The sequence below is a fragment of the Schistocerca cancellata genome, chromosome 5, assembly GCF_023864275.1.
Source record: "Schistocerca cancellata isolate TAMUIC-IGC-003103 chromosome 5, iqSchCanc2.1, whole genome shotgun sequence".
Taxonomy (NCBI): Eukaryota; Metazoa; Arthropoda; class Insecta; order Orthoptera; family Acrididae; genus Schistocerca; species Schistocerca cancellata.
Window position 1 is genome coordinate 325,954,343 of NC_064630.1, and position 18,220 is coordinate 325,972,562.

The 18,220-nt window shown below is 41.6% G+C and overlaps 1 protein-coding gene across 7 annotated transcripts in view; it reads right to left on the reverse strand.

The window, feature by feature from the left end:
• Positions 1-18,220, reverse strand: part of LOC126188175 (protein NDRG3) — a 491,060-nt gene that overhangs the window by 61,989 nt on the left and 410,851 nt on the right. For all 7 annotated transcript variants that reach the window (XM_049929694.1, XM_049929691.1, XM_049929690.1 and 4 more), the window contains one exon: positions 1,304-1,445. In XM_049929694.1, coding sequence (XP_049785651.1) covers positions 1,304-1,445 — 142 coding nt within the window. The remainder of the gene's footprint in view (positions 1-1,303; positions 1,446-18,220) is intronic.

An 18,220-nucleotide genomic window follows, 5' to 3' on the forward strand; every position in this document is an offset into this window, starting at 1 on the left:
TCATTCAATCTCTACTTCACTATTCATGTTTCCTTTTTTCTCCTATTTACTTCCAAAATCTAAAAATACCATTAAGAATGACTCACTCATTCATTAATTTGTAATATTCTGTAGATACCATCAAGAAGGAGAGTCTACAGGCATGGGCATCCACAGAAATTTATGTGGGGGGACGGAGGGGGCAAAAGTAAAAAATTTCCATTTTTATATAAATGAGTATTGTCTCATTGCAATCAGCCATGTAATGCTACAACCAGTTAAATGAGAGATTTATTGGAATCAGGGAAAATCACTTCTCGAATAGTATGAAAATTATGTAATGAATTACACTGTGTCCTCTACAATTCAGAAGGGGTTCTCTATCCCTTCAGGGATTTGTAATGAAACAAGATATAACAAAAGAGATTCCCGATTTACAGGACACAAGGTACCGGCAGAATTAGAGCTGTGATGGCAGGTCATGAGTCGTGCTTGGGTACTCAGCAAAAGGCAAAGGTCTCAAAGTTCAAGTCTCTGTCGGGAACACAGTTGTAATCTTCCAGAAAGTTTCATATCAGCACACACTCCACTGCAGAGTGAAAATTTCATACCTCTAAACCTATTTTTTCCTTAATAACCACTCTGTGTTCTCTTAATCATTATTTATTTTGTACTGTATGCATTTCAAGCCTGTTTCCTCTTCCTGGATTGTGTTTTTACTTATTTATTTATTTAACCTGATCTAATTAGGGCCATAAGGCCTTCCCTTACTTCGGACCAGAGTTTCACACATACACCACCTTTTTTACATCACATTTTCCTAAAAAATAACAATTTTATTGTTAAAAATAGTGTTAAAATTATTTGAGTGCCAGAAGTGGCAATGTGAGTAAATAATATTTACTATGAACTAATAAAGTTAATAGTGGCAGTACTTGTACCGCTGCAGCTGCTGCCGGTAATAACGACAAGTAGTAATTACGATGATGATTGTGGTGATGAGAGCTGAGAGACATACAATTACAGTAGGAAGGAAGTAGGAAATAAACTGTGAAATTAACAAACTTAAAAAATGGTTAGTTTTTTTTTTTAATGTGTTTGCATTAAAACTCCATTTTCTATTTGATGTATTATCTTCTGCTCTATTTTTTCTGGACTTCACACAGACATACCCAATAAATATAAAATATCAGCATGCATTATTAAGAGAGTATCTGGACAGTTACGATTTACTGAGAACTGCGATATTACAACACCAGTAAAACATTTTATCTATGAAAATACAATACATAACTAGCATTCTGAGAATTATTGATGAACTAACCTTTTCAGGGTGATTCAGGGCAAACCTGCATAGTACATTGGCTCCAGCACCAACACCAAAACCAATGAATGACTTGAGGCCAAAGTGTGACATCACGAAGTTTAGCTGCTCCGCTAGTTCATCCATTGTTGGGTATACATAACTGCAACACGAAGGTACATAAATACATTTTTTAATTATTGTGAGACACTAAATTCATGTCGCACATACAATACATGCCTATTAACAACAATAAGCTGTATTTTCAAATGAGTTATGGCAGAACAAACAACTCACATGATTATTTTGTCATTTGTATTGTTTGATGCATACAGCCACTTCTCTTTCTGTTTGGCAATCGCAGTCCTGACATTTACACAACATACGACTATGTTAGATTCTTTTAAAATATGGTGACTACTGGTATTAAATCAGTTATAAAACAGTCAGAGTTTTAACACTGCTGCTCTTAAACTGAACCTGCCCTTTGTTGCACAAAAGCACTCCGTCTTCAGGCCACAAGTGGCCCATCGGGACTATCCGACCACCGTGTCATCCTCAGCTGAGGATGTGGATAGGAGGGGCATGTGGTCAGCACATTGCTCCCCCAGTCATGATGATTTTTTTTTTTACCGGAGCCACTGCTATTCGGTTGAGTAGCTCCTCAATTGGCATCACGAGGCTGAGTGCACCCCGAAAAATGGGAATAGTGCGTCGGTGGCCTGGATGGTTACCCATCCAAGTGCCGGCCATACTCAACAGTTTGCACAAAAAGTGCATTGTTATTTCTGTACTTCAGTTGCATTCCATCAACTGAAGTGTTGACAAGCATTTTTTGGTACCATATGGCTTTCACTTTACTGAAACAAAACTTTTTCAGTGGAAATATGGCCTATATTTTTGCATGCTGCTGACTACATACATGTGAGCATGATTGTGCCCACTGTAATTTCAAAAAAAATGGTTCAAATGGCTCTGAGCACTATGGTACTTAACATCTATGGTCATCAGTCCCCTAGAACTTAGAACTACTTAAACCTAACTAACCTAAGGACAGCACACAACACCCAGCACTGTAATTTCACTTTCCCCTTTCTTCAAATTATTATATACAGTATTTGCAATGATAATTGATTTATCAAATGCTAATAAAGATTTGAAAACCTAGTACACAAATATTTACATAGTATGTAGATGTGGCTGGTATGTTACTGTTTTAATTTACTTTTGTATCTCCGTTCATTTGATATCTTCCAACAATTGTCAGCTAGGATCATAAGGAAGTGTTTGCTACACCCTAGGCATCACGCAAGGGTACTGTTCCATTATTTTTCAGGTGTACAGCTGTGATATTATTAACTCAGCTGACAACCATACAGCCATTCTCAAGGTGAGTCACTTGCAAAATTTATAATCACTTTACACAATACTGTGGACTGATGTGCATGCATGTTGAGTTTTGGGAGACCTGGCAAGCCACACAGGAGCAGGGTTACTTCCTTTGTTGGCAGATTTGAACTGAGGAGTGGGTTTTCCCTAAATCTGATGTGCATGCATCAGACATAACTGTTCATCAAACTTTGTTGTACATTTCATCAGTTGTAAGGGATTCTACAATTGACAGCAGTATGACATAGTAAACTGTACCCATTAAGCATCACTGGTTCTCTGGAGCTTTGGGAACCGAGCATGCCTCTTTCTGGCAGGGACATAGTGATATAGCCTTGCCATTGCACTCAACAACGCTCAAATGCTACGAATCACACCGAAACCATAGAGGGGTACCTGTGTAGTAGGTTGTCACGTCACACACCTGAATGCAAGGTAGGAGTTGTTTGGGTTTTGCGTGGAGAGGTTACAAGCTGTTGAGCCACACATAAGTTATTTGAAAAGTTTGTAATGGAATATGAGTAGGGAAATTTTTCATCAAATGAAAGAGCCATAGTGAATGATTATTTAGTTTATTTGAAAAGAATGTGCAAAACAGTAGCCTCATCCTTAGTCAGTGTCATCTACTGACAAGACAAATCTGGAGAGGAATAAAGACTAATGTGGACTGTCATAGTGTGAAAGATAAATTTGGAAAAGCAATACACCAATGTCAAACTTCAGTGTGATAGTGCAACTAAAATTTAACTGTTAATATGAGAATGTTTGGATCTACACATTGCTAGGAAGTGTGTTACTGATAAAATCAATAAACAAAGTAAAATGGTAAGTCCTGTTAGACTTTCAAAGCAAGATTTTTCCACCCAAATTTTAGGAATTTTTAGTTCTGTAAAATAAAGAGACATGTTTTTGTTTTACACAACAATGTCAGATTTTGCAACGAATCATGTTCTGTCTGCTAATCATCCCTTAACCAAGTCTAAGGGCCACAAACTAAAAAGAAACAAAGGGAGGGGAGGTTACTTACTCTGCAGCTCATCTCCAATGGTGAAGTGATTTCTGTCAATAGTGGTATGAATGTGTAGTCACAATAGCATCAGAGAGGAGGTAGTTGTTATCTGTGAATGAAAGTGCAGCATCAAGCAGGATAGCCACAATTGCCAGAGTGTATCAGGCAGTGATGAATAGGAGCAACTTCAGATATCAAAATGTGGGACATTGCAGCCTCCAGATTGTTATTTTGAAAGTGATATTAGAACTGAATTCCCAATTGTACTCTGGTATTCAGAACATGTGATGTCACGTCACAGTACAGAAGCACATGTAAAGGAATTTTGCTGCAGTCATCAGCAAACCACGGTGTGAATCAGACAGAAGAAGATACAATCCCCTTGAAAATATCTGCCACAGATGGAGATAAGATGTTACGTTCCATTCAATCACAGCATAATAGCCCAGAACATTTTATTAATGGTGAAAGGCACTGACGTCACCAATATTAGTGTGAGCATCAGTTGAGTTTTGGGAGACCTGCCAAGTCACACAGGAGCACTGACGTCACCAATATTAGTGTGAGCATCAGTTGAGTTTTGGGAGACCTGCCAAGCCACACAGGAGCAGGGTTACTTCCTTTGTTGGCAGATTTGAACTGAGGAGTGGGTTTTCCCTAAATCTCAGCATATTGTGACACTTGTGGAAATTTTGAATCCTCTGTAAATACTTTGCTAGCAGTTTTGGAGCTAATGCTTGACATAGCCAGTGTTAGTTCACAAATTAGGTTAAAAATGATCTGTCAGATTGTAGCACCAAATGGAAGGTTTATTTTAGATAACAAAAGGTAATCATAAAATTAAGTGATGCAGAGGGAATTGTATTAGGGAGTGAAACAGAAAAGTAGTAGATGGTTTTGAGTATTTGGCCAGCAAAGTAACTGATGATGGATGACGTAGAGATGATATGTACATTCTGAAAATATAAATTTAAGTGTTACAAAATGCTTTTGAAAATATTTGACTGGAGTGTAGACTAGAACAGAAGTGAAAATGGACAATAATCAGTTCAGAGAGTGTAGACTTATAAAGAAAAGAACATGGATGATAATTGGTTCAGACACAAAGAGAATAGAAGCTTTAGAAACATGGAGCTACAGAAAAAATCTGAAGATTGGATGGGCAGCTTACTAATGATGAGGAACTGAACTGAACCTGCAAGGAAAGAAATGTATGCCGCAACATGGCTAAAAGAAGAGATCGGTTGATGGGACACATCTTAGGCATCAAAGAATTAGTTTGGTAGTGGGGTTAAAAATTGTAGAGGGAGACCAAGGACTGATTACAGGAAGCAAGTTCAAATGGATGTATATTGCACTGGTTAGGCAAAACTGAAGAGGCCTGCACAGGATAGACCAGTGTCGAGAGCTGCGCCAGGTAATGTTTTGAAGAATGTATTGAACCAGTGTGAATACTCAAAGATGAGAAACAAACCAACTATTGTACAGTCACAATGCTGAGTGCGTAAAAATTCTTAAGAGTTTAATGGAGATTGAGACCTGACTTGACCAGATTGTGAGTCAACTTCTGTTGGCTGTGGAACAGCATTGATGAAGGGAGATTATGGTCTTTTCTTTCTCTAATTAATTAATTCATTCATTGGTTATTCATTCAATCATGATTTGCAGATGCCATCAACAAGTAGAATGTTCAGTGATGTGGAATGATTCAAGATATACATTACCGAAAGACAAGGGAATTATAGAAACTTAACAATTACTCTGCATTAACAATAAACTGTCACTATGGTGCTTAAAGCAAATTACACTTATGCCATGTAGATTTAATTCAATAAATTAATAATAAAACTCCTACACTGAGAAAAGTATCTATACTGTTTGAAATACCATCCTCCTGAATGTAGCGTCAGTGTCCGACCACTACGCCACCTTAATCGACAATCCTCACCTAGGTAAGAAGGCAGCATTTGCAAGTTTTGTGAATGAATGTGCAGCTTCTCATGTTTGATGTTTGTAACAGTCAAGTTTATGATGACTTACTTCAAGCAAATGTTACTATTCACTATCATCCTTCTTTTAAAAACTGGAAATGTGATGGACTATATGTCAGATTCCTTGTAATGGACTTGACAATATTCAGGATGTTGTATGACCTCTTGGCTTTTGTCTTGGGATCTTTGAACAATGTTTGTTAAATGATGTTTCTGATTTTTCACCAGCACACGTGGCTGACATTGTCAGAGATTTATCCTCCATTAATGGTGGCAGGTTCGTATCAAGTCCACAGCTGGAGATTTTATGTACTTGTCGCGCTGACATGTGTGAGAGTTCCTCTGGTCATTCCCCAAGGAATATATGTATCACTATGCCAAAATAAGTGAGTGAGTGAGTGAGTGAGTGAGTGAAAGAAAAGACCCTAATCTTTCTTGTTCAATGACAGTACGTGACTAATAGTAGCCAATTTCAAGCATTAAGTAAAAGATTGAAATTTTTTACACAGTTATGAGTTTTAAGGCAACCAAAATTGTGGTTGTACAGTGGTCAGTTTGGTTTTCCTCAAGGGAGAAGCACAGTGGTAATCATCAGGGAAAAGCCCTTAGACAATGGCACAGCATGTATAAATAATCTCTGGAAGCGGGCTCAACTCCATTCTGCCATCAACAACAGGGGTGAATCTTCAACAATGCTAGCCACGTGGGCCAGAGAAATCATTAAACAATGTCGTCCAAAGATCCCAAGACAAAAGCCAATACTCAATTTGTCAACAAGTGACCACGAAAGTTTCAATCATTTTCCATTACTCAGGATGCCAGATGGCATATAATGATTTGACACCTGTCACAACAACACTGTATAGTCTGCTAAGCACCATGACAGCAGAAGAGTCAACCTACATGGTAATCTGTGGTGTCAGTGTTACAACTCACATTGACTGCCAAAAAGTTGGCCTAGCAGTAAGCATTTTCCACAGTAACTTTGATGCTTTCTATAGCATTGTTTGATGACATGCACATCAATATGTGTGCTCCACAAGCCACTATATGTGCATGGTGGAGGGTACAACATATTGATATTATCAGTTTTCTTTCCTATTTCATCTGCGTATTGAGTGAGGGAAAAATGCGTATCTATATGCCTCTGTATACAAATTAATCTCTCTTGTTCCCATGACCCCTATGCAAGATGTTTGTCGGATATAGCATAATGGTTGCCCACTCTTCTTTGAATGTGTGTTCTTTAAATTTACTCTATATAGTACCATCAGAGTTATGTCATCTTTTTTCCAATAATTTCCATTTAAATTCCCCCAGCATTTCTGTATGGACTACATGGATCTGTTACAATCTGAGCAGCACATCTCTGAATTCATTCCATGTCTATTGTCATGCCTACTTGACAATGACTTCAGACACTAGACACTGCAGAACTGATCACACCAGCATTGTGTCTGTGATTTTCTTTGCAGATGCACTGAATTTTCTCAGAACCCTTCCAATATGTCTGTCTTCCACTCACCTTCCCTAAACTGATTTTATGTGATCATCCCATTTCATATTGTGTCTTAATGTTACTCATAAACACACTGCCAGACAATAAACCTGAAGCACCCAGAAGAGGAGTTGGAAATGGTTGGAGAGGTGCATTCTGATATATAAAATTTTAGAAATTAAGCACTGGAGATAACACATAAGGACACAGGATGTATGTGTACCATTGTTGTGCTTTCAAGAGTTTCCACAGTCTCTGCCAGCCATGACCTTCAGTCACACCTAATGGCTCCTTACATCGTGATGCCAGAAATAACATCGCTGTGTCTCTCCAAAACAGTCAACAAATGGGACTTCTCCCCAGGTTGCCTGATGGTGGTCATCTGGGGTATTGCAGGAACATGATTCATCACTGAACACAATGTGATGTCATTCATCAGCAGTCCATGCTTCCCAATCACAGAACCACTCCAAAAGCTGCCATTTGTTGTGTGATGTCAACAGTAGCTTATGCATGAGATTGTTATTTCCTAGGCTGGTTGCTGCTAGTCTCCAACAAATGGTGAGAGATGATGTAGAATGAGCAGGGAGTCAATTACTTGTTCTTCGTTGGCAGGTGCATATGCGACGGGATTACAATGTGCTTGGTTCACAATAGAGCAAGCCTCCCTTGTGGTGCTCAAATGTGGTTGACTGGAAACTTGACGATGAGTGTGCCTGCCCTCAGTCCACCATTGGGCCACTGCTACATCCAAATGCCCTTCAAATCTGCATATTGCACGATTTGACCAGCAAGCTAAATGGAGACCCACAATGCCCTCCCTTCCAAACTCTGTCGGAGTATTGATAACACTGTCTCACATAAGTAGGCAGCATCTCCATATCCTTCACAATGATTACTCAACATCTGATACTATTCAGATCCTTTTACATGCTTTCAGGTCTGTTAACAACACTAATACACTCTCGTGGCCATTCTACCTGTCACAGAGAATTGTAACTCTATTCATTTACACATTCAGGGATGGTGTGTATGTGTATGAAGTTGCACTGAGATCCAACCATATACTCTGGGTGCTTCATCTGGTACCGAGCGCCGTGGGTTTCAAATTGGCACAAGATGACATGGACCTCGATTACCACTAAAGGTCTCTGGAACACGGTCCGCGAGGTCTTCAAGGTGAATCATTGCCGGAAGCTGTTGGAGGGGATGTTTTTGTTCCACAACAACACCCCACCTTATTCTGCAAAGACACAGTTATGTGTGCTGCTTCTTTGAGCCATCAAATTTTGCCTTATCCCCATATTCCACTAACTTGGTGGCCAGTGACTTTTTCCTCTCTCTTCAGATGAAGTACCATTGCATGGCAGGCATTTCCAGAATGATGAGGAGCTGATTTTTGAAGGGGAATGTTTCCCATACAGACAAAATGCAGACCTCTACAACCAAGGTGTCTTATCACTGAGACAAAACTGTCGTACTGAAGGGTGAATATTGAGAAACTAACACGCCAAATTTCATTGCGGCAATCTATTTTTTACGAGGTGATAATTAAAGCTCTGTGCCTATATCTCTTAACTGTGCTTCAGGCATCCTTCTGTAGCATGCTAGTGAGCACCTGGACTACACCCATTGCCTGAATTTCTTCAGTGGACTACTCCCAATGTTTGGCTCCCCTGGATCAGTATACTGACCTACATTCATCCCACAAGACAAATTTGTCAATGGTACAGAAGGCTCCCATAGCCCGAAGAGTTTGGCCAGACGCACAAAAGATGCTAAATGTCGACAGAACTATGCTCACAGCAGTATCAATCACCCTGCGAATTTTTGAACCTCAGCAGAGCTTACAGGGACTGGATATAAATATGGAAACACCAAAAACAGAACACATAACCATCCCTAATGCAGTGTAAGAAACCTGCCAGCATTCAAAACTGTTTCCAATCATCTTGCAATGGTTAAATACAGGTCCTGTATGACTCTCAGAGAAATATTATACCGTTTCTCCTGCAAAATAGTATGACGATTTGTACTGATGACGGAAGGATAACGATCAATACCCTTTTCTTGAAAGTAGACCACAAAGGCTCTATAATACTGAGATCTGGTAACTGTGGTGGACATGGACAATGCGACAATTCATCCTCGTGCTCACAAAATCAAGTCCTGGGTGATGCGAGCTTTGTGAACTGGGCCGTGTTACCTTGGAACACAGCATCACCATTGGGGAACAACCACTGGACAGGCGTGATCAACCAAAATGGTCACATAATCCTTGGCATTAATGCGACCTAGCAGAATAACCTTGGGGCCCAAGGAATGCCACGATATGGCTGCTCAAATCACCATCAGACTCCAGCCATGTATCGTGCTTGTGACATAAACTCGGCCAGAAGTTGGAAACAATGAGAAACAAGACTTGTACAATGAAATCACACTCTTTCATTGCTCCTTAGCCCTGGTTTTATGGCTTCCACATCATGTTTTCCTATTATGGGCATTGCATCACTGATGAGTGGTTTTGGAATTCCAGCTCGCCCTTGAGTTCCTCGCTTATTGAGATCTCTTTGGTTGTTTTGGTGCTGACAGGGTTTGCAAGTGTGATACTCAGTTTTGCAGTGACTTCTGCAACTGCCGTCTTCTTATTTTGCGCCACAATCATTTTCAACGACCATCCGTCACGATCACTCAACACCAATTTCGTCTATGTTGTCGCTTAGCGGATGATGTTTTTTGCTTTCCCTGTATGCGGTATGAATCTTAGATATGGTGTCTCTTGAAACACCAAACATTTGGACCACTTCAGTTATGGAAGCTCCCACCGTACGAGCATCAACAAATTGCCAACGTCCGAATTCAGTTAGTTGCAACATATTGCGCTCACAGTTATATAGAATACTGTTCTGATCACGACTGGCACAGTGCAACACATTCAGGACACTACACAGGTGCCGTTCATGGTCAAATACAACAGCATAACCTGCAGGCTTGGCTAGCATCTGTTATTATGTTCAAGCAAGTATTTCTCGCTGTCCCTATATTTTTATCCAACCCCTGTAGGATCAACGTGACACGTTCACATCTTAGTCACGTGCTACCAGGCGCTACAAGTGAGTATATTATCTTTTCGCAGTCAGTCTGTCTTTCTATGACTCGATCATGCACTGGAGTCTGGTCCAGACAGTAGCAGACTTTGACTTACAATGTCGTCGTAGACATTGCGGGTTGATGAGCAGCTCATCCATATTTGTGTTCCTCCAAGCAGTTGATTAGCACGAATGTCTACATCTACCTCGGTTGGCTCTTTAAATACTATCTCAAACGGGTCGAGTTTTCAGAAATGGATGTAGTCGTCACCATGAATATCTACCGAGATACCACAGCAGATTCTGCCCTCTCGGCATGGCGCCAGCAATGGCAGGATGCGAAGTGTCCAGCCGCATAGCGCATTAAATTGAATTGCAGTTCATGTGATGATCACAAATGATTACAGTATCCGCTGAACGAAACGACACCATCGGCCTCGCGCGGAAAGACTGCAGCTGTATGTTTTTGGGACAGCTTGAAAAGTCGTGGAAGGTGCTTCCGCGTACGGACCACTCCGTGCAAATCCCACAGTTAAACATTTCTTACACGTACATCTGAGCTATGAAAGCCTTCTTACAGTATTTGGTGGAAGCTGTGTAATGTCCCGGTATCTTTTTGTCCATTTTCTATCGGGTGACGTCAACTGCGATTAGTCTATATGAGTTAACCAAGAAAAGTGGTTCTCTCTCCGATAACAATCGCGAATGGTAAACAGATGTGCTTCACAATTAGGGCAGCAAAATAACTGACGATGGATGAAGTAGACAGGATATAAAGTGCGGAGGACTCTAACATGAATGTGTACCTGAAAAAGGGAAATTTATTAATAATACTGCATATCATAAATTAAAGTATCTTGCCGCATTCTTCTTTCTGTATGTGGAAGATAATCGCAATAACACATTTGGGATTTTCATACAGTTTTCACTAATAGGTAGGATGATTCGCGAGGAATATTTGTGCTTATAATTTATTATCTCTACGACAGACAAATCATCCGGTCGTAGATACCTACAAGTCGTGAGGCGCTACTTTCAATATAAATTGAAGTGTCAGAAACTACTTTCTGAAGGTATTTCTTTAGAGTATAGAGTTGAATCGATGCGAAAGTGGACAATAGACAGTTCAAACAAGAAGAAACTAGGAGCTTCTGAAATATGGTGCTACAGACGAATGCAGAAAATTAGAAGGGTAGATCGGATAACTTATAACAAATAACGCTGACTAAAAGAAGAGAGAGATTGACATATTGACATGCCACATCCTGAGAAATCAAAGAATCGTCAGTTTGGTAATGGAAGAAAGTGTGTGGAATAAAATCGAAGAGGGAAACCATGGACTGACCACGGAAAGCAGTTTTAAATGGATGTAAGGTGGAGTAGTCACGCAGAGCTGAAGAAACTTGCACAGGATACACAGTGTACAGAGCTGCATCGAACCACTCTTTAGGCTGAAGACAAAATGGCAATACTATGCAGAAAGAACAAGTGCTTGTGCGTCTTAATTCCTCTAATTTTCACATAAAGATAGCTAAAAAGTAATGAACTGCTCAAAAAAGTTTTGCCCCACTGAGACGATTGACATATTTGTGCTTTTTTTTTTTATCGAAAACTCCATTATTAATACTCTTGTTATAATGGAACTCGGTACATACAGCCACCTTAATTTTCTTGTTTTAAAAAAAATTAACCCCTTCACTCTTCTGACTGTCTATTTAATGTGAACATCGTAATTTTATGCCTGTACTGTCTCATCGACCACGAGTGCGGAAGCCTGCATTGTCTACTTGCTTTTTGACTCAGCCAGCTGTACTTCGAGGGATGCGTGTGGATTGTCAGCGCGGTCAGTCTGAATTGGCGACTACGCTTGGGCAGTACATGCAACTGGACAAAAATATTGAAACACCGCGAGAAATTCATGCTTGAACATAATTCAGATTCTAGTCAAGTCCACAGGCTGCGTTGTATTTAACCACGATCGGCTCCTGTGCAATATCGGTCGCGGTCAAGTGTTCTGCGTGCATTATGAGCTAAAGGAATTCGAATGTGAACGAATTGTTGATGTTCATATGGAGAGTGCATTCGTAACCAAGATAGCCGAACCGTTTGTTGTTTCAAAGATGATGATGATGACTGGTTTGTGGGGTGCTCAACTGCGCGGTCATCATCGCCCGTACAAAGATCCAATTCATACACAGTCCAGTTCTTTTTTACACAGTTCAATCTACCTACTGTCACGAATGAGGATGATGAAATGATGAGGACAAAGCAAATACCCAAACCTCGGGCAGAGAAAATCCCCAACCCAACCTGGAATCGAACCCGGGGCCCCGTGATCCAGAGGCAGCAACGCTGGCCACTAGACCACGAGCTGCGGACTTGTTTCAAAGAGCCAACTTGCCGAGGATGTACAACGCATACAGAGAAAGCGGAAAAACATCATCTGCTAAGTCACAACGCAGACAAAAGAGAGTGTTGAGTGTGTGACGGACGGTCACTGAGGAGAACTGTGACGAGAAATAAGAGGATGACAGTCGCAAAACTCACTGAAGAACTGTGGTGTATCGTCGGACTCGCGAGCCCTGACAGCACCGAAACAACACGAAAAGAATTTCATAAGCACGGAAATGCATGGCGAGCTGGAATTACAAACCCTTTCATCAGTGATGCAAATGCCTACGACATGAAAACGTGGTGAGGAGGCCATAACACCTTCGCTATGGAGCAATGACAGAATGCCATTTGGTAGGATGTCTTGTTTCACACTGGTTCCAACTTCTGGCCGAGTTGCGTGCCAAGAGGGAAATATGGCAAGGGTTCGGTGATATTGTGGGCAACCTTATCGTGGTATTTCTTGGGCCCTCTGGTTACTCTGCAAAACTGCATTACTGCCAAGGATTACGTGGCCATTTCGGTTAATCAGGTCCGTCCTATGGTACTATGTTTGGTGCCCTATGATGATGCTCTGTTCCATAACGGTTGGGCCCCTCTCCACCCATCTTCCATCGCCCAGGACTGGCTTCGTGAGCATCACGATGAACTGTCGCTTCTCGCCTGGCTACCACTCTCATCACATCTCATTATTATTGAGCTTTTGTAGTCTACTTTGCAGAGAGCGATGCGTATCGCTATCCACTTCAACCACCGTCACCTGAAGTTGCCACTATTTGGTAAGAAGCATGGTATAAGATTCCCTTGAAAACCACAGAGGACCCGTATTTATCCATTCCGAGACGACTGGAAGCTTTTTTGAAAGCCAATGGTTTACCTACACCGTATTATGCACGGAGTGTTTTGTGTTTCCATATTTTTGTCCCCCCCCCCCCCCCCCCTGTACTTACTGCAAAGTGGGGCGTAGGCAGATTTCGATGGATACGTAGCACTGTATCGATCTGATAATAATTTTAACAAGGTATACAGCAACAGAAATCTCTCGACTGTCAGGTTTGAGTATGACCGTGTACTGTACCAGTCGCTGTGGATATTTAAATATAAGTGAACGATTCGATCAAAATGCGCCAATGTCTTTTTTGGAGTATAATCACAACGAACAGTGTCAAAGACTACAATAAAACAAAAAATTAAAAACAGCAGCTAGGCTGCTGCATCGTACTGCATTATCGTACAGCAATTTTTTGCTATCTCAGATTAATGAATCACAAAGATTTATACGTTGACGAGGAATTGTGATACCTAATACGAAAACTGGGGAGTTCTCATGTTTGTCAGCAAAAGCACTGTATTAGGCGAGTCCGCGCCCAATTGTTGTAAACGTGGATCGCTTACAATATTTTTCCACATCTCTTAAATATGAATAATTATGCGAATACTCCAGTTAAGATATTTTACAATGTTAAATCCGAGAACAATACCGTTATGGGTATCGTTTTCATGCACAACAAAGGAAAAAGGATTGTAAAGAAAATCATGGCTCTACATGAAAGCACTGCTCGGTACAGAAGACAGTCATGAGCTACACATATATCCAAAAGACAGTGGACACGCTGCGCACGAGGCCTGCAGTCTTAAATGGATACGTGGCTCCAATGAACGCATTACCACTATCGTAACAGGCTTTTACTAGCTGCCTGGATAAGAAAACGACGGGAACTTGTTTTAACAAAGTAGAAACAGACATACGGCAGATGAGGATCAAATGTGAGGGCACCCAAGAAAGTGGATCACTTACTACGGAACAGTTACAATATCCAGGTTTCCAGTTAAAAATAAATGAAAAAAAAACTGGAGAAACGTGGTCAGAGTTGAAGAAAGAACAATACCGGGAACAAATGCCGTAGGCACCAGTTTACCAGACGGTAGGAATATCATAGTCTCCAACAGGCAGAAACGAATAAAGAAGACCAATTTCTCCTCGGAGATTTGATGACTATTAGCGATTATCGAAGTTATACTGATTGACAAATACTACATGATGAAAATATGACTAATATTATCTTACTGCAGTTTCGCTCCTGAAGATGAGCAGTGATGTAATTTGGAAAGTCGAGTCAGCGAAAAATAAAGAAGTATGGGCGATAGGGAAATGCCCCTTTATTATTATTATTTCTCTCGCTACTCGCAAACTACCAGTAACCGCAATGTCAGTTTAGTAGTAACTGTGGATACGGGCAGCGTATTAGTCTAGAACATTACAGGTTTAGTGGAGCTCGCCGTGTAACGTGTTTTCCCAACAATTTTTGAACCGGATATCGATGGGAGTTTTTCTCCTTTGTACGCTAGTTGTGGGAGGCGGTGGCGCAGGAGGGGGGCGCGGGGGAGTTGAAGAACAAGGTCACTGCCTCCTCTGCAGCAAGGTCGCCAGAAAGAACGGAGACTTGGCGCGGCGTCACTGAAGAAATCGCATAACAATGTTCAATCTGGAATGGCTTCCTCAGTTATAATTCTACCGATTGGTACCGGTCGCTTGTCTAGCTCACACCCTTCAGTCACAAACAGATAGTTCAATTTATGATATTTCGCTAGCTTTATTCACTTGTATTCTACAGCAGCCAGTTACCTCGATTCCGCGTTACATTCCATTTAATACATAGTGACGAATTTCGAGACTATTGTCCTCACCTTCTGGCATGTATGCACACAGGTTGTAAGCTATAAATAATGCAACAGCTGCTTAAACTACAATTAAGAACAACAATTTGGAACAGCGAAAACAAAGAATGTTCTGTTGATGGGGAAGCACAGGGAGGAGCGCACTGGCTGTCATTAGCATCCGCCGCACAGCTCGTGCAAGGCTAGGCGTACTACCTCTTCTTGCTGATATATACAGCAGTTACTATAGTGCAGTATTCGTGTAACAGACACTTTGCACGTCAAATGTATTGCTTTCAAGGGTTGATATGTAACACATTTCCTGCTGGGAAACACTACAGTCACTGTATTCGTGATAAATAAACGCCTTACCGCCGAACTAGCGGGAACACAATCAGCTGTTTTAATGAGTCGGTCGTTTGTGAAGACGAGGTGTGTTTTTGAAACTTCGTATTGTTTTATACTGGTAGAATGCCTAGAAGCTGTCGTTACCATGGCAGCAAATCTAATTATTATACAGGGAAACACGTGCCAGTGGATAAATAAATTCCGAGGGAAATCTGGTACTTACAATGACCCTGAATGTAAATAAATGTAGCATACCGTGCACACATAGGAAAAGAAATCCAATACTCTACAACTACACCACTGACGACAAGTTGCTACAAACAGTATCTACCGTAAAATGTCCAGGAGAAACTAGCCAGAGCGACCTTAAAGTGGGATGATCACGCAAGGAAAGAAGATGCCACACTGAGATTCATAGGAGGAATCTTATGGAAATTTTGTTGACGGACGAAGGAAGTGGCTTACAAGGCGCTTGTTCAACCGATTCTAGAGTGCTGTTCATCAGTCTGGGATCCTACCAGCTAGGACTGATAGAAGATCCAACGAAGGGCAGCGCGTTTCGTCACAAGTTTACTTAGTGGACTCGAGAGCGTAACAGAGATGCTCAGCAAACTCCAGTGTCAGACGTTACACGTGAAGCGTTGTGCATAGCGGAGATATCTACTGCTGAAATTTCGAGTGAACACTTTCCGGAAGGAGTCGGATAACATATTACTTCCTCCCACATACACTCCACGAAACGACCACGACGAGAAAATTCGAGAAATTAATAGTTACTACGGGGCTTAGCAATAACCACTCTTTCCACGTGCCATTCGCGAGTCGAACTGGGAAGGAAAGGATAAGTAGGCGGTATCAGAGGTACCCTCCGCCACACACCGTTAGGTGGCAAGCGTAATATGATGGAGATGTGACGCAGCATCTCACCGACCCCGTGCGAACAGCGTCCGTGAGAGCAGACATTATTGGCTCGTCTGTGCAGGAACGAATGGCTACGTGACGTGTCGTGAATCTTTGCAGGATGACAAGTATCCACACTGCGAGGGCGAAACATCTGGAACACGCACGGCTATTATTTTTGCGCCTTTCCTTGTGGCGGCAGCACAGAGAGGCGAGCCGACAGAGGTACGCCCAACGACAACACGTTGTCTCTTCAGACGAGTAACAGCTCAGGGCCAAGTATGACGACGGACGTATCGGCATGTGAACGAGACCGAACACAGTTACATTTTCGATATCGTCGTACGGGCCCAACACCTGGAGAGTCATTGGGTACACAACACAATCACCTCTGGATCATATAAGCGGTAATTTGGACAGCAGTCGTTAAATTTCCAACGTTTTAAGGTCAATGGCGATCTTCGAGGTCTCCGTGACATATGCAAATCAGCGGCCTGTCATTTATGCACATTACGTGACCTGAGCGTTGACATCTAACGCCACATAACTCTGCAAACCTACCAACATGCTGTTGGATCCCTGATACGCAGAATGTGATGTATTTCGTTCGTTCCAAAGACAGACAAACAAGCTATTAAGCAGGTGGTCATAATGTTTTGGCTCATCAGCGCATTATTCATGTTGTCCTGACTTACCTCTATACAGAGGGAGTTTGGCCCCTGGGCAGCATGTTTTTCAGATCATCCACTCATTGAAAACAGTTGACCATTGGTTGCCGAGAGAATGGCATGTCTCCACACGCCAGCCACTATCATTAATGAACTCCTTGTGAAAAGTTGAAGCAGCCTGGAGTTACGTACCAGTAACCATCACCTACCTTCAATTCGACTCAGTGCCCAGCCGGGTTAGAGCTGTTATCGTTGCCACAGGTGGCAGCACTGCGTACTAAATTTCGCACCTCGTACACCCTTAAACCACCTTCTAATATATATGTGCATCCTTCCCACTACATTGTTTCAGCACAGTAAATACAATTTCGTATGTTCTATCGTTCATGGTGTTGCTGCAGTTCTAATGTCCAACAGTGTACACTATCCAATCAGAAGTATGTGGATATCCCCATGTAATACTAAACTGACCACTAGGTATCGCGAGAGGCAGACCCACCGGTATATAAAGAGGCACGGAGTATTTTGTTGTCATTAGCAACGTGGGTCAGTCAAGAGAACTCAGTGACTTCGAATGTGTACTAGTTGCTGGATGTCGTAGCAAATGGATAGAGCGAGCAACAAATCCATTGGGAACAATTCAACCACTATAAATCTGCTCAAGTCGACTTGAGGTGATGTGAAGTGGGAACGGGAAGGAACAGCCACAGCTGGACCAAGTCCAGGTAGACCTCATATGCTGACAAACAGGTACAATCGAGTACTGTGAAGAGTGAAACTTCCTGGCAGATCAAAACTATGTGCCGGATCGAGACTCGAACTCGGGATCTTTGCCTACTGTGAAGAGTAGTTGTAAAAGAATCCAGAGAAGTGAGTAGGACTCACGCACGGAGGGTTCTGTACAAACTTAATTATTTGTATAGATAGTTCACCCATCCTGGGAATCAAGAATCCGGGCGATTTTTGCCTTTTATCGATATCGGCATGACATATCGAT